Here is a 22,872-nt window from a genome sequence, read left to right as displayed (position 1 = left end):
GCCTTGTTTTGTCCCAGCCACCCAATTCTCCATCTATGTTGCCCTCACTCTGCATTCCTACTTTGTGTGATAAACATGGAAGCTGGTCTAATGCTTTCTGGAAATCTAAGTAAAATATATAAATGAACACCCCGTTTATGCATAACATACATTATTCATCCAAAGAAAGCCTTGTTCATCCAAGGAAATAGGGAAATCCCCGGCAATTATAGACCGGTAAGTCTCACGTCTGTCGTCTGCAAGGTGTTAGAAAGGATTCTGAGGGATAAGATTTATGACCATCTGGAAGAGCATGGCTTGATCAAATACAGTCAACACGGCTTTGTGAGGGGTAGGTCATGCCTTACAAACCTTATCGAGTTTTTTGAGGATGTGACTAGTAAGGTTGATGAGGGTCAAGCTGTGGATGTGGTGTATATGGACTTCAGTAAGGCATTTGACAAGGTTCCCCATGGAAGGCTCATTCAGAAGGTCAGGAGGAATGGGATACAGGGGAACTTAGCTGCTTGGATACAGAATTGGCTGGCCAACAGAAGACAGCGAGTGGTAGTAGAAGGAAAATATTCTGCCTGGAAGTCAGTGGTGAGTGGGGTTCCACAGGGCTCTGTCCTTGGGCCTCTACTGTTTGTAATTTTTATTAATGACTTGGACGAGGGAATTGAAGGATGGGTCAGCAAGTTTGCAGACGACACAAAGGTCGGAGGTGTCGTTGACAGTGTAGAGGGCTGTTGTAGGCTGCAGCGGGACATTGACAGGATGCAGAGATGGGCTGAGAGGTGGCAGATGGAGTTCAACCTGGATAAATGCGAGGTGATGCATTTTGGAAGGTCGAATTTGAAAACTGAGTACAGGATTAAGGATAGGATTCTTGGCAGCGTGGAGGAACAGAGGGATCTTGGTGTGCAGATACATAGATCCCTTAAAATGGCCACCCAAGTGGACAGGGTTGTTAAGAAAGCATATGGTGTTTTGGCTTTCATTAACAGGGGGATTGAGTTTAAGAGTCGTGAGATCTTGTTGCAGCTCTATAAAACTTTGGTTAGACCGCACTTGGAATACTGCGTCCAGTTCTGGGCGCCCTATTATAGGAAAGGTGTGGATGCTTTGGAGAGGGTTCAGAGGAGGTTTACCAGGATGCTGCCTGGACTGGAGGGCTTATCTTATGAAGAGAGGTTGACTGAGCTCGGTCTCTTTTCATTGGAGAAAAGGAGGAGGAGAGGGGACCTAATTGAGGTATACAAGATAATGAGAGGCATAGATAGAGTCGATAGCCAGAGACTATTTCCCAGGGCAGAAATGGCTAGCACGAGGGGTCATAGTTTTAAGCTGGTTGGTGGAAAGTATAGAGGGGATGTCAGAGGCAGGTTCTTTACGCAGAGAGTTGTGAGAGCATGGAATGCGTTGCCAGCAGCAGTTGTGGAAGCAAGGTCATTGGGGTCATTTAAGAGACTGCTGGACATGCATATGGTCACAGAAATTTGAGGGTGCATCCATGAGGATCAATGGTCGGCACAACATTGTGGGCTGAAGGGCCTGTTCTGTGCTGTACTGTTCTATGTTCTATGTTCTATGTTCTAAAGCTATAAAATTGGTTAAACAGAATTTCCTTTTCACAAAATCATGCTGACTTGCTTTGTGATTTTCAAAGTGCTCAGCTGTAATCTTCTTAATAATCAGTATTATCTTTCCACAGACAGATGTCAAGCTAACTGGCTTGTAGTTTCCTGTTTTCTGTTTCCCATCCATGCTGTCCCCCTTGTCAAATATAAGGGTTATAATTGATATTTTCCAGTGGGTTGGAAACTTTCCAGAATGTAATGAACTTCTTGAAAATTAACACCAATGCACATATTACCCCATTAAGAACCTCATTTTAGTCCTAGGACAAAGTCCATTAGGATCCAAGCTCTTATCAACCTATAGCTCCATTTGCTCAGCACAACTTCCCTCATGGTTATTATTTCACCAAGTTCCTCTCCCTTGTTTCAACCTCCTCATTTATAGGTATTACTGAGATGATTTTGTGTCCTGCACAGTGATCCACTGTCAACTCCTTATTTTTAACATTTTGAAGACAAACATTTACTTTTGTTATTCTTCCTTTATAGAAACTACTGCTAGCTGTTTTTATTTTTCTAGGTAACTTCCTGTCATGTTCTAATCTATTTGTCCTGATGAACTTGACAGTCATTCTCTGCTAGTCTTCATATTTTTACCACAGACCTGACCTGCTACTCACCTTTCTGAAACTACATGCAGCTTTGTTAAATGTAATACTCTCCTTATCTTCTTTAGTTAACTGCATACAGTGGATCCTCCCCATAGAATTTTTCTTCAGAGTAGGAACATATTTATTCCAATTGTATTCAAAAGCCAATCTTTGACATCCTTCAGTTATGTCTCCTTAAGGGTCATCAGATCATGTTTATTTAACTCAATGTCATTAAATGTTCACTGTTGCATTTCCACTGATCTACAGGCTACCGTCCCATTCTGGGCTTTTAGAGCTTCCCTTCATAAAGCTTAAAATATCAACCTTACATTCACTCTTTCCTACTATTACCAATGTGATTTCTGTAGTTTGTCTGTAGATTAAATTCATTCATAATTATGCCATCCCTGATCACTGGGAATGAACAGTGGTGGAAAAGAGGATTCCATAGGAGGTTTAAAAAAAAGCTAGAAATATATTTGAAAGACATGAAGTTAGAGGGTGACAGAGATACGACTGGAGAGTGGGACTAGCTGGGTAGCCTTTTTGAGAGAGAGGTATGATGGGTCAACTGGCCTCCTTCTGCACTGTAAAATTCTATATTTCTTGTGTAAACTGCATCCAACAATAGTTACTGTTAAGGGGTCTGTAGACAACTTCCACATGTAGACTTTTTCCCTCTACTATTCTTCATTGTCACCAAACCAATTCTAGATCCTGATCTCCTTTCCCAGAGTAATCGCTAACTCTCACAACAATGCCATCTCTGATTAGGCATGTTACCCCTCTGCCTTTACCAGTTTCCTATTGTTTTTGAATGTCATATTCCCCTCACTATTCAAAACCTAATCCTTGACATCCTTCAGAAATGTCTCCATAAGGGTCATCAGTTCATGTTTATTTAACTCAATGAGATCTGTCACTTAATTTACTTTGTAATGAATGCCACATAGATGAAATAACAGAGCCTTTAGTTATTTTGTTATCTTTGTAACATCTGGTCTTGACTTCTTTCTCTTTCAGTCCATTTTCTGACCTTCATTTTTCACATTAGTATTTTGTTCTCCTGCCTTGATGCTATTCCTTAAATAGAAGACAGGTGTAGGTGTAGGATTTGGTACATTCACCCAGCTTGATCTCTCACTCCCCTCGCGATGCAGTTCATAAGATTGCCAGTCCCATTACTGATTCAGGTATAGATCTTCCCAATATTAGAGTTCCCATCTCCCCAGTGCTGGTGCCAATACCTCATGAAGGAAAACCAAGTTGTCCCACTCCAGTCTTTAAAGAATGCGTTCACTTCTCTAACATTATTCACTTCATGCTGAGTTGCATATGGTTGATGTAGTATCCCAGAAATGTGTAGCTTTAATGTTCTTTAGTGCTGCTTTATAATTTAGTGTCTAACTTTTCAAAAGCCTTCAACAGAACCTCTTTATCAGTACTACCTACGCTTTTGTATTGATGTGAAATATGAGCTTTGGATTTTTGCTCTCCTGCTGTAAATTCTTCTTCAGTACAGGGTAGATATCCTGAAATCCACCACTGGAGCAGGTATCATGGCTGTTTGGATTTGCACTGTTGGCTGTAGAAAACAGTGTCAATCCCCCTCACTATACTGTCACCTACTAGCATTACATTTCTCCTTTACCACACCCCCTTCCTCCTTCAATGGGTTCCTGTACCATGGTGCTATGATCAGTTCGCTCATCCTCCCTGCAACACTCACACTCATTGCAGCAAATTGAGAAGAACTCGAACCTATTGGACAATTGCAAAGGCAGAAGTTCTTGTGCTCATGCCCATCTTTTTGTCATGAGAAGACCCCGTCCTAAGGGGTGTGACTGCCTCCTGGAATAAATTGTCCAGGTAACCTTCCCCCTGGAGTGACACAGTGTATGCAGCCCTATCTTATAGCTCAATAACCCTAAACTGAAGCTCTTGCGGTTGTAAGTACTTACTGCAGACACATTTGCCCTGGATCAAATAGGTATTCAGAAGATCCCACATTCTACAATCGCAGCACATCTCCTGACCTGCCATCTGTAATATGTATTAATTAATCAATAAATGTTAATTACTTTATTCGTAACTAATACGGCCCACACCTTCCACTGTTTAAAAAGAGAGAGGAAAAAAACAGAAATGTTTGTGGTTGATGGGACTTGGCAGCCTGGATTAGAAGTTGGCTAGAAGATAGGAAACAAAGAATGGTGATAGATGGGCATTTCTCAGATTGGACTTGAGTTGAAAGTAGTGTTCCCAGGGACTGGTGTCGGAACCCTTGCCTTTTCTGATTTATATAAACAATTTAGCAGTGGATGTTGCGGGCAGAATCTCCAAATACTAAGCTAAGAAGAACAGTGAAATGTAAGGATGATGCTGAGAGACTTCAGAGGGACACTGACAAGTTGCCCAAATGGATCTGGCAGATGAATTTCAATGCAGATAAATGTGAGGTAATGCATTTTGGTGGGAGAAACATGGACAGAAATTTCAGGAGTGGAGGGACCTCAGGGTTCACATGAATGATTCTTTGCAGGTGGTCAGGCAAGTTGAAAATGTTGTTAAGAAGGCTTACATGATAAATAGGTTTATAAGTAGAGACACAGAATATAAAAGCAAGAAAATGATGCTAGACCTCTACAAATCATTTCTCAAACCACATTTGCTTATTGTGTTCAGTTCTGGGCACCTTATTTAAGGAAGGATACTGGAATTCTGGAGAGAGTTCAAAGGATACTTACAAAAATGATACCAGAAACAAATGATTTTAGATACAAGGAAAGATTAGAGAAATTGGGCTTATTCTCTTTGGAGCATAGAAGATTTAAGAGGTGACTTTAATGAGGTGTTCAAAATTATGAACAATTTTGACAGCGTGAAGATAACTATTGATTCCATTAGTTGGTATGCCAGTAACTAGACATCACAATTCCAAGATTGTCAGCAAAAGAGCTAGGAGTGAGATGAGGAAAAACTTCATTACCCAGAGTTATTAAGATTTGAAATGCACTGCCTGCAACAGTGGTGGAAGAGGATTCCATGGGAGATTTCAAAGGAAAGTTAGGTATATATTTGAAAGACATGAAGTTAGAGGGCTATGGAGATAAGGGCTGGAAAGTGGGTCGAGCTGGATAGCCCTTTTGGGAGCGAGATACGAAGGGTCAACTGGCCTCATTCTGTACTGTAAATTTTTATGTTTCTGTAATGACAGACCTGTGAGCCTAACATTAGTAGTTGGGAAAATGCTGGAGTTCATTATAAAAGATGTGGTAACAGACCACTTGAAAAGTATGAATGACATAAGTCAAAGCTGCTTTGATTTATGAAGGGAAAATCATGTTTAAAAATGTTTACTTTTTTGAGGATGTAACTAGTATAACAGATAAGGGAGAACCAGTAGATATGATATATTTGGATTTTCAGAAGGTTTTTGATAAAGCCCTCATTAGAGGTTGAAGGTCAAAGTTAAGACACATATGGGATTGGCTGTAATACAAACACAGGAACGCTACAGTGTGGAAAGAGGGCCTTTGGCACATCGAGCCCAAACCGGCTCTCCAAACAGCACCCTACCCAGACGCACCTATATTTACCATGGCTAATTCACTGAACCTACACACCCCTGGATACTAAGATCAATCACAGCATGAATTGAGAATTGATCAACTGATAAGAAACAGAGATTGTGAATAAAAGAGGACTGGGAGGTGCAGTTGTTTATTGTGAACTAAGCGTAGATGTTCTGCAAAGCAGTCCCCAAGCCTCCCTTTGGTTTCCCCAATGCAGAGGAAGCCACAACGGGTACAGCGGATGCAGTAAGACAACTGCACCTCCCAGTCGCGAACAATGTCACCTCCCCCTCCCATTCCTTAGATGGCATGTCCATCCTGGGCCTCCTGCAGTGCCACAATGATGCCACCCACAGGTTGCAAGAACAGCAACTCATATTCTGTTTGGGAACCCTGCAGCCCAATGGTATCAATGTGGATTTCACAAGCTTCAAAATCTCCCCTTCCCCCACTGCATCCCTAAACCAGCCCAGTTCATCCCCTCCCCCACTGCATCCCAAAACCAGGCCAGCTCGTCCCCGCCTCCCTAACCTGTTCTTCCTCTCACCTATTCCCTCCTCCCACCTCAAGCCACACCTCTATTTCCTACCTACTAACCTCATCCCGCCCCCTTGACAAGAACAAAAACAACAAAGAACAAAGAAACCTACAGCACAGGAACAGGCCCTTCAGCCCTCCAAGCCTGTGCCGATCAAGATCCTCTGTCTAATCTGTCATCTATTTTCTAACGGTTGTGTCCATTTGCTCCCTGCCCATCCATGTACCTGTCCAAATATATCTTAAAAGACGCCAACGTGTCTGCGTCTACCATCTCCGCTGGCAATGCGTTCCAGGCACCCACCACCCTCTATGTAAAGAACTTTCCACGCATATCTCCCTTAAACTTTCCTCCTCTCACTTTGAACTCATGACCCCTAGTAATTGAGTCCCCCACTCTGGGAAAAGCTTGTTGCTATCCACCCTGTCCATACCCCTCATGATTTTGTAGACCTCAATCAGGTCCCCCTCAATCTCCGTCTTTCTAATGAAAATAATCCTAATCTACTCAACCTCGCTTCATATCTAGCACCCTCCATACCAGGCAACATCCTGGTGAACCTCCTCTGCACCCTTTCCAAAGCGTCCACATCCGTACGGTAATGTGGCGACCAGAACTGCACACAGTACTCAAAATGTGACTGAACCAAAGTCCTATACAACTGCAACATGACCTGCCAACTCTTGTACTCAATACCCTGCCCAATGAAGGAAAGCATGCCATATGCCTTTTTGACCACCCTATTGACCTGCGTTGTCACCTTCAGGGAACAATGGACCTGAATACCCAGATCTCTCTGTTCATCAATTTTCCCTAGGACTTTTCCATTTACTGTATAGTTCGCCCTTGAATTTGATCTTCCAAAATACATCACCTTGCATTTGCCCGGATTGAACACCATCTGCCATTTATCTGCCCAACTCTCCAGTCTATCTATATTCTGCTGTAATCTCTGACAGTCCCCTTCACTATATCTACTCCACCAATCTTAGTGTCATCAGCAAACTTGCTGCTCAGACCATCTACACCTTCCTCCAGATCATTTACATATATCACAAACAACAGTGGTCCCAGCACAGATCTCTGTGGAACACCACTGGTCACAGGTCTCCAATTTGAGAAACTCCCTTCTACTACTACCCTCTGTCTCCTGTTGCCTAGCCAGTTTTTTATCCATCTAGCTAGCACACCCTGGACCCCATGCAACTTCACTTTCTCCATCAGCCTGCCATGGGGAACCTTATCAAATGCCTTACTGAAGTCCATGTATATGACATCTATAGCCTTTCCCTCATCAATCAACTTTGTCACATCCTCAAAGAATTCTATTAAGTTGGTAAGACATGACCTTCCCTGTACAAAACCATGTTGCCTATCACTGATAAGCGCATTTTCTTCCAAATGGGAATAGATTCTATCCCTCAGTATCTTCTCCAGCAGCTTCCCTACCACTGACGTCAGGCTCACCGGTCGATAATTACCTGGATTATCCTTGCTGCCCTTTTTAAACAAGGGGACAACATTAGCAATTCTCCAGTCCTCCGGGACCTCACCCGTGTCTAAGGATGCTGCAAAGAAATCTGTTAAGGCCCCAGTTATTTCCTCTCTCGCTTCCCTCAGTATCCTGGGAGAGATCCCATCCGGATCTGGGGATTTGTCCACCTTAATGTCTTTTAGGATACCTAACACTTCCTCCTTCCTTATTTCAACTTGACCTAGAGTAAGCAAACATCGATCCCTAACCTCAACATCTGTCATGTCCCTCTCCTTGGTGAATACCGATGCAAAGTACTCGTTAAGAATGTCACCCATTTTCCCTGAATCAGCGCATAACTTTCCTTCTTTGTCCTTAAGTGGGCCAATCCTTTCTCTAGTTACCCTTTTGCTTTTTATATACGAATAAAAGGCTTTGTGATTTTCCTTAACCATGTTTGCCAGCAATATCTCATGTCCTCTCTTAGCCCTCTTAGTCCCTCATTTCAGATTCGCTTGACATTCCCCATATTCTTGCAAAGCTTCGTCTGTCTTCAGTCGCCTAGACCTCATGCATGCTTCCTTTTCCCTCTTGGCTAGTCTCACAATTTTACTTGTCATCCATGGTTCCCTAATCTTGCCTTTTCTATTCCTCATTTTCACAGGAACATGTCTCTCCTGCACGTTAATCAACCTCTCCTTAAAAGCCTCCCACATATCAAATGTGGATTTACCTTCAAACAGTTTCTCCTAATCTACATTCCTCAGATCCTGTTGAATCTTGGTATAGTCTGCCTTCCACCAGTTTAGTACTCTTCCTTTAGGACCACTCCTATCCTTGTCCACGAGTATTGTAAAACTTACGAAATTGTGGTCGCTATTTCCAAAGTAGTCCCCTACTGTAATATTAACTGCCTGGCCGGGTTCATTCCCCAACACCAGGTCCAGGAGGGCCCCTTCCCGAGCTGGACTACATACATACTGCTCTAGAAAACCCTCCTGGACACACCTTACAAATTCTGCTCCGTCTTGACCCCTGACACTGAGTGAATCCCAGTCAATGTTGGGAAAATTAAAATCTCCCATCACCACCACCCTGTTTCTCCTACACCTTTCCATTATCTGTTCACATATTTGCTGTTGGGAGGCGTTGGGAGGCCTGTAGTACAGCCCCAACATTGTTACTGCATCCATCCTATTTCTAAATTCTACCCATATTGCCTCACTGCTTGAGTTCTCCATGGGGCCCTCCTTCAGTACAGCTGTGATATCCTCTTTGACCAGTATTGCAACTCCTCCACCCCTTTTACCTCCCTCTCTATCCCTCCTGAAGCAGCGATATCCTGGGACAACTAGTTGCCAATCATGCCCTTCCCTCAACTAAGTCTCAGTAATAGCAATAACATCATACCTCCAGGTACCGATCCAAGCCCTCAGCTCATCTGCCTTATCTACTACACTTCTCGCATTAAAACAAATGCACCTCAGACCACCCGACCCTGTGTGTTCATCATCTGCTCCCCGACTACTATTCCCTTTAGTCACACTGACTCCATTATCTAGTTCCCTACAGGCTTTCGTTACTACCTCCTTTCTGTCCACTATTTGGTTCCCATCTCACATTAGCTTAAACCCTCCCCAACAGCATTAGCAAAAGCATCCCCAAGGACATTGGTTCCAGTCCGGCCCAGGTGTAGACCGCCCAATTTGTAATATTCCCACCTTCCCCAGAACCAGTTCCAATGTCCCAAAAATCTGAACCCCTCCCTCCTGCACCATCTCTCACACCACGCATTCATCCTGGCTATTCTTTCACTTCTACACTGACCAGCACGTGGCGCTGGTAGCAATCCTGAGATTACTACCTTTGAGGTCCTACTTTTTAACTTGGCTCCTAACTCCCTAAATTCTGCTTGTAGGACCTCATCCCGTCTTCTACCTATATCATTGGTGCCTATATGCACCACGACAACTGGCTGTTCGCCCTCCCCCTTCAGAATGTTCTGCAGCCGATCTGAGGCATCCCTAACCCGTGCACGTGTGAGGCAACATACCATTCGGGAGTCTCGTTTTCGACCGCAGAGCCGCCTATCTACTCCCCTTACAACTGAATCCCCAATGACTATTGCCCTTCCACTCTTTTTCCCACCCTTCTGTACAGCAGAGCCAGCCACGGTATCATGAACCTGGCTACTGCTGCCTTCCTTTGGTGAGCCATCTCCCCCAAAAGTATCCAAAACGGAATACCTATTTTGGAGGGAGATGGCCGCAGGGGACACCTGCACTGCCTTCCTGCTCTTCCTCTGCCTTTTGGTCACCCATTCGCTATCTCCCTCAGCAATCCTAATCTGCGGTGTGACCAAATTGCTAAACATGCGATCCACGACCCCCTCAGCATCGTGTATGCTCCAAAGTGAGTCCATCCGCAGCTCCAGAGCCGTCATGTGGTCTAACAAGAGCTGCAGCTGGACACACTTCCTGCCCGTGAAGGAGTCAGGGACATCAGCCCCGTCCCTGAGCTCCCACATTGAGCAAGAGGAGCACAACACGGGTGTGAGATCTCCTGGCATTATTAAACTTAACTGCGATAAATGAAAAAGGAACCAAAAAGTTTTTGGCAATCACACGATACATAAAAAGAAACGTGAAATAGAAAAAGCCTTACCTTATCTACACACCACCGAATCTTTTTTTTTGGTCAGAGGAGGAGGGTGGGTGGGAGACATTACACATGTAGTGTCTTGGGTTCAGCCTCTGCCCAAATAAATGAAGACCGCTCCTGCTCGAGGTAAGCTTTTTAAAGTGGCAAAAAATAAGTTACCTTCCCGGCAGCCTCCTGGTGACCTGTCCGTCCTCCTCAGACTGACCTATCCCCTCCCCAACTATACTCACCTCTCCACCTATCTTCTCCTCTATCCATCTTCGATCTGCCTCCCCCTCTGTCCCTACTTATTTCAGAACCCTTTCCCTATCCCCCTTTTCTGATGAAGGGTCGAGGCCTGAAACGTCAGCTTTTGTGCTCCAAATATGCTGCTTGGCCTGCTGTGTTCATCCAGCTCCACACTTTGTTATCTCGGATTCTCTAGTATCTGCAGTTCCCATTATCTCTGACAACATGGCTAAATGTCTGGTTATACATTTTAGAGTGAAAAACAGAAAGGCAGCATATTACTTACACGATGATGCATTGGGAAGTATGAATGTACAATGGGGTCAGTTATCCTTGATATCCTTGGGATGTCTTCCAGCAGTTATACAGGACACAGGTGAGACCACAACTGGAATTTTTCAGCAGTGTTGGTCTTGCTACCTCAGAAAATATATATTTGCCACACAGGGAGTGCAGCAAAGGTTGGCTAGGCTGATATTGTACCGGCAGGCCGGTCCCATAAGGAGAGAGTGGTTCAACTGGGAATGTATTCACTAGAGGTTAGAAGGATGATGGTGGATCTGATTCAGACATTAAAAATTTTAATAGAATTGGACAGTCAACTTGCAGGGACAATGTTTTCCCTAGTTTGGGAACGTAAATTCAGGGGCCACTGTCTCAGGATACGTGGTTGGCCAGTTAGGACTGAATATGTGTTCTCTGAAAGGGTAGTGTTCCTTTGAAATTTTGTACCACAAAAGGCAGTGGAGGCCAAGTTACTGAATATATTCAAGGAAGTAACAGATATATTTTTAGATGTTAAAGGCATCAAATGTTATGAGGAAAAAGCAGGGATCTGGCATTCAAATAGAGGATCACCAATAATCATATTGAATGAAGGAGCAAGTCCAAAGGGCTGAATGGCCTAGTCCTGCTCCTAACTTTTATGTTTCCAAAATATTTTAGCCCTGGGCAGTAAAACTTAAAAATATTGATGAAGCAGTAGAATTCCAGTAGGACTGACAAACATAAGTTTCTAATCATACCAGTTACTGATTTCCTTATTCCTTCTGCTGCAAGAAATTGGAAATAAAATGTTGGAAGTGGAAGCAAGCTTGTGGAATAAAACACTTCCTCTCTATACCCTTCATTTATATCCTCATACATTATTCCATTTCTTGCAAGAAACCTTTGTTTAAACCAACTCTTTTCACCTATGCACTGAATCCAACTTTAATCAAATTTGCAGAAACACACATCCAACATTTGCTTCACACACAAGTGGAGTCCACTTGTACTGAGCATGCTTCTTATCAATAATAAGATTCAAAACTCTGTTTCTTATATACAGCCATGATAAGTCACTATCTAACTTAGCTTTCTTCAAAACCTATTCTGACTCTTAATCAGGGCCTTATTTAAGCAAGGTATTTCACATAATTGATACAAAACTGCCATAATTAGTAAATGCCTTTTCAACCAGTCTACCTTAACTCACTGCTAGTTTTAGGATAGAAACTGGCTTTTAATCTAAAATTCAATTTACACGACATTTACCAGTTGAATTCTCACTATTCAAATTCCCAGATGTGGTCACTTGCTCACTGTCTTCTTCTGGTGAAGTCTTCGTCACACGGGCACAACCTCCTTACTGATGCATCAGAACCTCACCACCCTCACACTTCCCTCCAAGTCATATATCATCCTAACTTGGAACTATGCTTCCATTTCTCCACTGTTGTTAGGTCAAAGTCCTGGTATGTTCTTCCTAACATCATAAGTGTACCTACAGCAGATCGACTACAAGAGTTCATTACCACTTTGGATGGGCAATATTTACAAGTCTACCAGTAGTGCTCACATTCCAAAACTGAATTGTAAAAAATTGAAAAAAGGAGACAAGACGTTCAAGTTTTATGTCTTGCACTTACCAGAACCAGGATGCAAAAAACAGACTTGAACATAGGGACATCATTTATACAATATGAAAAGAAGATGCTAATTGACTGCATCTTCAGGGCTAGGAGATGTGGTTGGCTGTCAATCCTAATTCTCAGACAAGACAGGTGGATTCTGATTGGTCCAGGTGTTGCCATGGGGATGTAGCAGCAATTGGCAAAGCTCAAATAAAAAAAGTCATGGAGACATAAACACTATTGTCTGCACGTTCCCCTCAAAACCACTCACTATCCTGACTTGGAAATATATTGCTCTTCCTTCACTGCTGTTGGGTCAAAATCTTGGAATTCCCTCCCTAACATCATTGCAAACTTAGCTTTGGCACAAGAATTGCAGTGGTTCAAGAACTGCAGTGGTATACACACAGACACAGACACACACACACACACACACACACACACACACACACACACTCGTGAATGTAAGGGGTGAATTTGTGTTTGCAAATACATTCTATTTTGTTCAAAAAGCACAAAATTTGTAGACAGTCAGTCAATGTGGCATTTTACAAATTCCTACATTAGAAATAAAACCAGTCTGACTTCAAAGCAAAACACAAACAGATTCTAAGCAAGGCCTCACACCTAAACATGCATTGTCTGACCTAAAATGTCACCTCTTCTTTACACTGAAAAAACCTTTAGTTCTCAGGACACTGAATTGGAAGTAATTTGGGAATTTAAGCAATTAAAACCTTCTAACTGACTAAAGATTTAACAGCATCTTAGTATTGTTTAATATATCCTCTTCAGTGGTGTAACACTTTGATCTTTTACTTACAAATTCTGTGTCTGATACTACCTCTCGCACTAACACCTGAAGGAGGAATGAGGCTCCGAAAGCTCCGATAGCTCACCCATCTTCAAGAGCAACCAAGCAATAAATGCTGGCCCAGCCAGTGATGCCTAGCTCGCAGGATTGAACTAAAACCCGGTCTGAGAATTTAGATTGAGCTCTTCTTGCTGCGTCTCCAAGCAATCATGGTCCAAATATTAACACCCTCTTCTCATACAGTATAAAACATGTCCCTTCAATTCTGTTATTTTTAATCATAGTTCTAATGAGTGGAAGGCAAATACCTTCCACTTCTTGTCTCCTAGCTATGTTTATGTTCGATCTACTAAGAAATTATGAATAAAATTACATTCAACAAAGAGAATTCTAAGATCTAAGAAAAGCTATGTGAGTACAGGGTAAATGGAAATGGCATCTCCGAGCATTGATTTTTTTGGTGTCATAATGGATTTCTATGCCAAATATTGTCATTTGGCTAATTTTTCCTTCAAAAACCACTTTAGTTTTACAGGCTGAGCAACTCACTTTGATAACGTTTGACTTTTAATATTTTGTTCCTTTTATGTTCATTAAAGTTTCATTACAAGCAAAGACAGCAAAAAAATAATTTAGCTTATCCACTATGTTGTCTTTCAACAAGAATGTTACATTCAATGTTTCTCTCAATAGCACCATTATCCAAACATTCGCTGTTTTGCCACATGGAGTTAATGAACATGAGAACTACTGTGAAATAGTACAGCATTATCATATCTTAACACAGATATATACAAAGATGAACTATTAGAGGTCATGGTGTCACCACCGGGAATTCAGGATATCTATATATATATGTGTCTTTTATATTTTACATTATGATAATCCTAGTCAATCTTAGTCAATTTGTGCATAAATATTTATTTATACTTCAATTTGTGCCATCTGTAATGAGCATAAACCTGATTTTGTAACTACAACATGGATGGTTTTATCAGTTCATATGGCTTTCTGGATTTCTAATAACTTTCTCTGAAATTATGAAGACAGACATTTCAGAAAAAAACTTAACTTTCCTTTGCATACATACATAGATAAAGTGACCACCTTTTAGGCACACAATAGCATAAGAATATCCTTCACAATGACAATCCTTGTGAAATAAATACAAAGGAGAGAAAAAAAAGTGAAAACATAGAAACATAGAAACACAAAAAGGAACTCCACAAACACAATTTTCTACTTAAATAATCCTTTTCCTTTATTTGTTCCACCTAATTCCTATGTGAATAATCATTATTTTGTATTTCAAAAATATGTAGCTATTTGTGCTGCACATGATAATCATACCTTGATGTTAAAGCCATATTCTCTATTGCATCAAAGTGATTGAATTAATCAACATTTTCAGTCTGTTGCATCATTATTTCAACATAATTATACATAAGTGGAATGATGAAAAGCTATTTGAAAAACACTGTAGCCGCATTGAAAGAGATGAACGTGACCATCATGTTTCGCCTGATCACTCATTCAGAACTGTTGAAATTTTGACACAAAATCAAATCACACTGATGCTTTCCATAAATTTTCAACCAGTATTAAGACCACAGACTCCATATTTTAAAAAAAAGTTTCAAAGTTATGTTTATAGAAACAAAAAGTAGAAATATTTTACAAACCATGTGCATTTATTAAGGAGTTTAAAATACCAATTGAATTATTTGAGAGTATGGCTTTGAATGCATCTCTAATGATGTATTGTGACATCATACAAGAAAAAATGTTGTTTTCTAAAATCAACACATATGAACTACAAATTTTAAGCAAACAAGATACTGTTAATAAATATATAAAAACAAAGAAACAAATTAAAGGAAAAAGATCTGTTTGATCTGATTGGTAGGTGTTATCTAACCCATAAAAATAATGCTTTAATGAAATAAGACATTGCAATAATAAAATTGCACAGCACTGTATTCACAGGCATCAACTGATGCCATGCCTATGATAGTATTCTTTTTAAACTACCTTCCTGATCTACAAATTATTCATTTCATCAAAACTTCACAGGAAATAATGAAACAAAGAAGGAAAAAAAGGTATGAATGATAACTTCCGAGTTATCACAACAAGCAAATTTGTATTTATACTAACATTGAAGACATGGATGCATTTGTTTGTCCATTTGCATGTCATAAGTAAATGTTCTTTAGCGAAATCCATTAAAATGAGGCATACATTTAACATTGAAGCTGAAACAAGGAATGTCTTGTCTATTTTTGAAGAGACGTCAGATTCTTTTTTTTAAAATTGGTCCTTAGTCCATCTATGAACATGCAGAAATATCACCCAGAATAATACTGGAACATAATTTACAGGATTATTGATTGAAAGTTCATTACAAAATATATTAGATGTTCCATGCTTTGTTGATAAATAACACAATATCTTGATGAGTAGTTCTCAAGCAAGAAACACTGAATGTTGTAGGTGATGCTATATGGAGCAGCATTGATACACTTTTAAAAACTCAGTCCTGAACTGGATATGCATTGTTGATGAGTTATTATTACATTGCTCTTACTTTACAAGTATTTATAAAACAATTCAACATGTCCAAAATCCTTGGGGGAGGAAGACTGGTGATGTACTAATTAGAACTCTGAAAATTATGATTTATAATTTTTTTTATTCCGTCGTATTTTACATTCGTTGAGCTGTGCATGTAATCGAGGACAGCAGTGTCCAATCTGTCAGACGGTGATAAGACTATCCTCATGAGCGATGGGGTTACCTTGTAACTGACATTGGTGAAGAATCTCAGTAAATACCGATAACAAATCGACACTAACCAAAACAATTAGGGTCATAAATTAGAGGGAAATCTTGGTCTTCCTTGATTAGTATCTGTAATTAAGGCTGTAGATGTCTCCCTCTTTTGGGCTGTTGAGGCTACTTGTGGTCCTCGAAGTGGTGGTAGAGCTCCTGAGGACATGTGTCGGAAGAGGGCCACTCTTTGAGGAACAGTGCTTCGGATTCCTCCTTGAGGTCCTGTACCATGCATACTGGAGACAGGTACTGCTGCTAATGATTCTCCTGAAGATGGATGCGGTTTGACAATTAACGGTGTTACCTCATGAGGCAGAGAGGGCTGCGATGCTGACAGGGGTCTTGCTTCTCTGCTCAGGCTGCTTGTTTGCAAACCCTGTGTGCTTTTGTTGGAATCGCGCCGCTGAGTTGGGGTTTGTGCCTGCTGTTGCTGCATCAAGGACATTTGTGACACAGTTGGCGAACCATATTGGAAAGTTCGGCTTGCCAATGGACTCTGAATGGAAGGACTGGAAACTACAGCATTAAAAGAACTCGGTGATGGCACCACTGCCTGTGGGCTGGGCGTAGGGGAACTCTGGCTGGCTGCAGAGTGAACCAGCTGGGGCGGTCTAGTGTACGACTGAGAAGATGGTGAATTGGTATTCAAATTTGGTGAAGAAGTCTGCTGAAAATCTAATTGAGATATGTTTGGTGCTTGTGACTGCAAAGAAGCTCTGATGACTGAGTTGACAGAGAATGGAGGAAATATGCTGAATGATGTATTAAGAGGTGTTTCCGTCAATTGCACCATCTCTCGGTCTTGTTTTACCATCTTTTTGAGTAGTTCAGTCTCTTGATTATCAAAAACACCAGTGTTCAGATCTCTTTGGACCTTATGTAGAAGGAGTGAGTTTTTCTTCCCTATGAAACAAAACAAGAAATAAATGCTGGCCCGCTGCAACGTTGTACATACATCATTGTACATGCATAATGGTAATTTTGATAAAATAACAGAAGATAACCCTTTAACAATGACGTAAAGACATATAAGGGTTATCCACCTATCTTTCCAGATGTACCCTCCTTTATCTGCCTGTATTCCTGGATGTAGTTCAGTCTGGAAAAGCAAAGATGGAACCTTTTACTGACATCTTAAAAATGGTTTATTACACAAATAGTCACTTTTTTTAATGGTTATTGTGTCACAACATCCCATACATTAATAATGCCTTTTTGGACTGAATAGAAGTCCGTACTAGGCCATTTTAATTGAAGCAAGGAATGTTTCGATGCTACAACCTTTAAAAAAAGTCAATATTTGTATATTATAAAGAAAATAATGGAGGAAATGCGTGATAATGGTGCATACAGTTCCAAAACAATCCATCAACAATCACATTGTTTTAAAAAAAACAGCATTCTACATAGTTTTGATGAACTTTGACAGGTGAACGAAGGAGCAGTAAATAAGATGAAAGTATTGTCAAAAAACAACTGAACACACAGCTTGATGTCTGTAATTAAAACAATTGATTAATTACATAGGAGACTGAAAATTACAGCTTTATTGTGGTGTATGTTTTGATGTCAAAATGTGGACATTTTGGGGGAAAAAAAGACAATCAAAAAACAATATCCAGTCAATTTTATTTTGTTGTTTGACCCAGCACATGAAGGTAATTTTAACAAATTGTTCTTCTGACAGGCATGCTGTGCTTTCAGAACCTACATTCGTGGAATAATTCGTTTATCTTCCCTGGATAGGTTTGCAGGGTACATTTTCTCATGTAATGCGCCTTAATTATATGATCTTGTGACAGGTTTACTTGCTTTGAATTAAATTGAGGGGAAGCAGTGCTATAAGACAGCAGGTAAAAGCTGTAGTAGGGTGCCAACGGGCAACTAAGAGATTAAGCAGTGCTAGAGATCAACATATAAAAGTAGAAGGCCTGAGTAAGTTTGGGTCCAGAGCCTGGAAAGTATAAGGGTGTAACACAGTGAAATAATAAACAAACCTAAAAAGGAAATCGAAAGAACTGCGGATGCTGCAAATCAGAAACTAAAACAGAAGTGGCTGGATGAGCTCAGCAGGTCTGGCAGCATCTGTGAATAAAACATCAGAGCTAACGTTTTGGGTCCGTCTCTGAGGGATGGTCACCAGATCTGAAACGCTGACTCTGATTTTCCTTAACAGATGCTGACAGATCGGGTGAGCTCTTCCAGCGACTTCCGTTTTTGTTAAAAACTAAAAAGCAATGTTAGCGCAACAAAAAGTATCGATGGGTGAGTGCACCATTTAAAAGGTATTGAGATAGACCGAAGGGAGAGCAGAGCTGGATGAACACAGTGGGCCAAGCAGAATCAGAGGAGCAGGAAAGCTGACATTTCGGGCCTAGACCCTCTTCAGAAAGGGGGAGGGGAAGGGGATTCTGAAATAAATAGGGAGAGAGAGGGAGGCGGATCGAAGATGGATAGAGGAGAAGATAGGTGGAGAGGAGACAGACAGTTCAAAAAGGTGGGGGTGGAGCCAGTAAAGGTTGGTGGAAGTGGGGAGTTAGGGAGGGGACAGTCAGTCCAGGGAAGATGGACAGGTCAAGGGGGTGTGATGAAGCTAGTAGGTAGGAGATGGAGGTGCGTCTTGAGGAGGGAGGAGGGGATAGGAGGGAGGAAGGACAGGTGAGGGAGGTGGGGACAAGCTGGGCTGGTTTTGGGATGCGGTAGGGGGAGGGGAGATTTTAAGCTTGTGAAGTCCACATTGGTACCATTGGGCTGTAGGGTTCCCAAGCGGAATATGAGTTGCTGTTCCTGCAACCTTCGGGTGGCATTACTGTGGCACTGCAGGAGGCCCAGGATGGACATGTTGCCTGTGGAATGGGAGGAGGAGTTAAAATGGTTCGCGACTGGGAGGTGCAATTGTTAAGTGCGAACCGAGCGTAGGTGTTCTGCAAAGAGATCCCAAAGCCTCCGCTTGGTTTCCCCGATGTAGAGGAGGCCACCATGGGTACGGTGGATTCAGTACACCACATTGGCAGATGTGCAGGTGAACAACTGCTTGATGTGGAAAGTCTTCTTGGGGCCTGGGATGGGGGTGTGTGGGGAGGTGTAGGGGCAGGTGTAGCACTTCCTGTGGTTGCAGGGGAAAGTGTTGGGTGTGGTGGGGCTGGAGGGGAGTGTGGGGCAGACAAGGGAGTCACGGAGAGAATGGTCTCTCCAGAAAGCAGGTAAGGGTGGGGAGGAAAAAATATCTTTGGTGGTGGGATCAGATTGCAGATGGCAGAAGTGTCGGAGGATGATGCGTTGGATCCGGAGTTTGGTGGGGTGGTACGTGAGGATGAGGAGGATTCTGTTTCTATTGTTATTGCGGGGAGGGGGTGTGAGGGATGAGTTGCGGGAAATGCGGGAGGCACGGCCGAGGGTGTTCTCGACCACTGCGGGGTGGGTGGGGGGAAGTTGCAGTCCTTGAAAAACGAGGACATCTGAGATGCATGGGAGTGGAATGCCTCATCCTGGGAGCAGATGTGGCAGACGCTAAGGAATTGGGGACAGGGGATGGCATTTTGGCAGGAAGGTGGATGGGAGGAGGTATATTCTAGGTTTCTGCGGGAGTCGCTACGTTTGAAATTGATATCAGTTTCCAGGTGGTTCCAGAGATGGAAACTGAGGGGTCCAGGAAGAAGAGAGAGGTATCAGAGATGGTCCAGGTGAACTTAAGGTTGAGGTGGAAGGTGCTGGTGAAGTGGATGAACTGTTCAAGCTCCTTGCGGGGGCACGAGGCAGCGCTGATACAGTCATCGATGTAATGGAGGAAGAGGTGGGGCTGAGGGCCAGTGTAGCTATGGAAGAGGGATTGTTCCACATAACCTACAAAGAGGCAGGCATAGCTTGGGTCCATGCAGGCACTCGTGGCCTCCCCCTTTGTCCGTAGGAAGTGGGAGGAATTGAAAGAAAAGTTGTGAAGGGTGAGGACAAGTTCAGTGAAGCAGTGAGGGTGTCAGTGGAGGGGAACTGGTTGGGCCTGCAGGACAAGAAGAAGCGGAGGGCCTTTAGGCTATCAGCATGGGGAATGCAAGTGTATAGGGATTGGACTTCCGTGGTAAAGATGAGGTGTTGGGGACTGGGGAATCGGAAGCTTTGGAGGAGGTGGAGCGCATGGATGGTGTCACGGATGTAGGCCATAAGGCATAGGAGTGGAAGTAAGGCCAATTGGCCCATCGAGTCCACTCTGCCATTTAAATCATGGCTGATGGGCATTTCAACTCCACTTCCCTGCACTCTCCCCGTAGCCCTTGATTCCTTGTGAGATCAAGAATTTGTCGATCTCTGCCTTGAAGGCATCCAACGTCCCGGCCTCCACTGCACTCCGTGGCAATGAATTCCACAAGCCCATCACTCTTTGGCTGAAGAAATGTCTCCTCATTTCTATTTTAAATTTACCCCCTTTAATTCTAAGGCTGTGCCCATGGGTCCTAGTCTCCCCGCCTAACGGAAACAACTTCCCAGCGTTCACCCCTTCTAAGCCATACGTTATCTTGTAAGTTTCTATTAGATCTCCCCTCAACCTTCTAAACTGTAATGAATATAATCCCAGGATCCTCAGCCGTTCATAATACGTTAAACCTACCATTCCAGGGATCATCCGTGCAAATCTCCACTGGACTCGTTCCAGGGCTAGCATGTCCTTCCTGAGGTGTGGGGCCCAAAATTGGACAGAGTATTCTAAATGTGGCCTAATGAGAGCTTTATAAAGTCTCAGAAGCACATCACTGCTTTTATATTCCAACCCTCTTGAGATAAACAACAACATTACATTCGCTTTCCTAATCATGGACTCTCCTGCAAGTTAATTTTTAGAGAATCCTGGACGAACACTCCCAGATCCCTTTGTATTTCTGCTTTATGAAATTTCTCACCGTTTAGGTGTAGATGGGGAGGCAGACCGAAGGGTCTGTTTCCATGCTCTTTGACTCTATGAGTAACTAACTGGTAAATATTATTAATTAGTTCTTAGATTACTTCTGTGAGTTTTGCTAGTCTCACAAGCAGTAGAATAGTAGGTCACCAGGGCTCCACAGACTACATATTCTGTTCCAATTGGATCTCTTGGACACCTCTCATTCTCAGGACAACTACATGTGCAAAAGCTGGAGTCAGCAGCTGGAGAAACTTAGATTCTGGGTTTCAAAATTTCTGTAGCAGCTGCTATCATTTCTTTTCTTCTGTCGGGATGAGAGCTACATGGGTAGCAATATTTCTGGATGTGGTTACCTTGCAGTGTCAGGGCGTGCAGATAAAGAGGGAATGGGTGACTCTCAGGCAATTATGGAAGACCAAACATTTAATACAGCAAAGTCCTAATCATATCCCACTTTCCAACTAATATTCAGCGTGAAATAGTGGTGAGGGTGAGAGTGCCTCTACAGCCAGAGCCAAGATGACAGCATCACAGGGAGGGTGAGAGGAAAATTGGAAAAACAATAAGGAGAAGGAATTCTATGATTATGGACAGACTGAGGTTTCAGACAGATGTGAATCCAGGACGGGAGGATGCTTCCCTGGTGCCAGGGTCAAGGATTCCACCCTCGGGTTACTGTGTGTGTGGAGTTTGCACATTTCCCCCGTGTCTGTGCGGATTTCCTATAGGGTGCTGTGGTTTCCCCCCACAGTCCAGAGATGTGCAGGTTAGATGGACTGGCCATATTAAATTGCCCATATTGTCCAGGCAAATGTAAGCTAGGTTGGTTAGCCATGGAAAATGCTGGGTTACATTGATAGGGTGGTATGGCCTTTGGAAGGCTATTGTGAATTCAATGGGCGAAATGGCCAGCTTCCACACTGCAGGGATTCTATAATTCTGTGTTACCAAGCTGCTGCAGACAGTTCTGAACTGGGAGGGTAAACAGTCAGAGGTCTTGGTTCATATCAATACCATTTACACAGGTAGAAACAGTGATGAGGATCCACAAACAATGGAAGTGGGAAGGAGACAAGCAAACATGACCTCAATGGTCAACAAATCCCAAAGAACTACAGATACTGGAAATCAGAAGTTGCTGAAAAAACTCAGCAGGTCTTGCAGCATCTGTGGAGAGAAAGCAGAGTTCATGTCTCAGTTCCAGTGATCTTTCTTCAGAACTCATTGTAGGTAGGAAAAGGATGGTATAAATGCCAGAAAAGGGTTGAGGGAAGAGGGAGGAGAAAACTATACATGGGCAGAAAGCCCAGAGAGATGGAGAAAAACTGTTGGGTAGACAAAGAAATCGGCAAATATTAGCCTGGGAGAATCAATAGCTGCTAATGGGGATCATGAGTGTCTGACAATGGTTTGCTTGTGGTAGCAGCCCCACATGCTGACAAGGCCTCGTGTGTGTGGGTGTTGGGGTAAAGACATTGGAAAAGGTCCTCAGGCCCCAAAATAATTGAACTTGATATTGAGTCTAGAAGGTTGCAGGGTTCCCAAGAGTAAAATGGGATGTTGTTCTTCCAGCTTGAGCTGAACTTCACTGGAGCATTGTAGCAATCCATTGGATCACTGCAGTTTTGCAGAACACATATGTTCTGTTTGCAAAAATGCTCCTGAGCTTACAGTTGCCTGCTGCTTCAACATCACCTCGCTCCCTGTACTGAGGATTACAGGACTGCCTTCCGCGGATAAATTTTTCTA

General features: G+C 42.5%; 1 protein-coding gene across 4 annotated transcripts in view; it reads right to left on the bottom strand.

Annotated features, from left to right (window-relative positions):
• Nucleotides 1-13,982: 13,982 nt before the first annotated feature.
• LOC125459972 (potassium/sodium hyperpolarization-activated cyclic nucleotide-gated channel 1-like) overlaps nt 13,983-22,872 on the bottom strand; it is a 295,720-nt gene continuing 286,830 nt past the window's right edge. For 3 of the 4 annotated variants that reach the window (XM_048546975.2, XM_059648597.1, XM_059648604.1), the window contains one exon: nt 13,983-17,132. In XM_048546975.2, coding sequence (XP_048402932.1) covers nt 16,267-17,132 — 866 coding nt within the window. In that variant the 3' untranslated portion in view covers nt 13,983-16,266. Of the gene's footprint in view, nt 17,133-17,272; nt 17,329-22,872 lie in introns of all 4 variants that reach the window. The other variant, XR_009446163.1, reaches the window with a different exon arrangement.

Source organism: Stegostoma tigrinum, chromosome 1, assembly GCF_030684315.1.
Source record: "Stegostoma tigrinum isolate sSteTig4 chromosome 1, sSteTig4.hap1, whole genome shotgun sequence".
In the NCBI taxonomy this organism is placed as follows: Eukaryota; Metazoa; Chordata; class Chondrichthyes; order Orectolobiformes; family Stegostomatidae; genus Stegostoma; species Stegostoma tigrinum.
The sequence above is the reverse complement of the archived record's forward strand: the minus strand, read 5'-3'. Positions and strand labels throughout refer to the sequence as shown.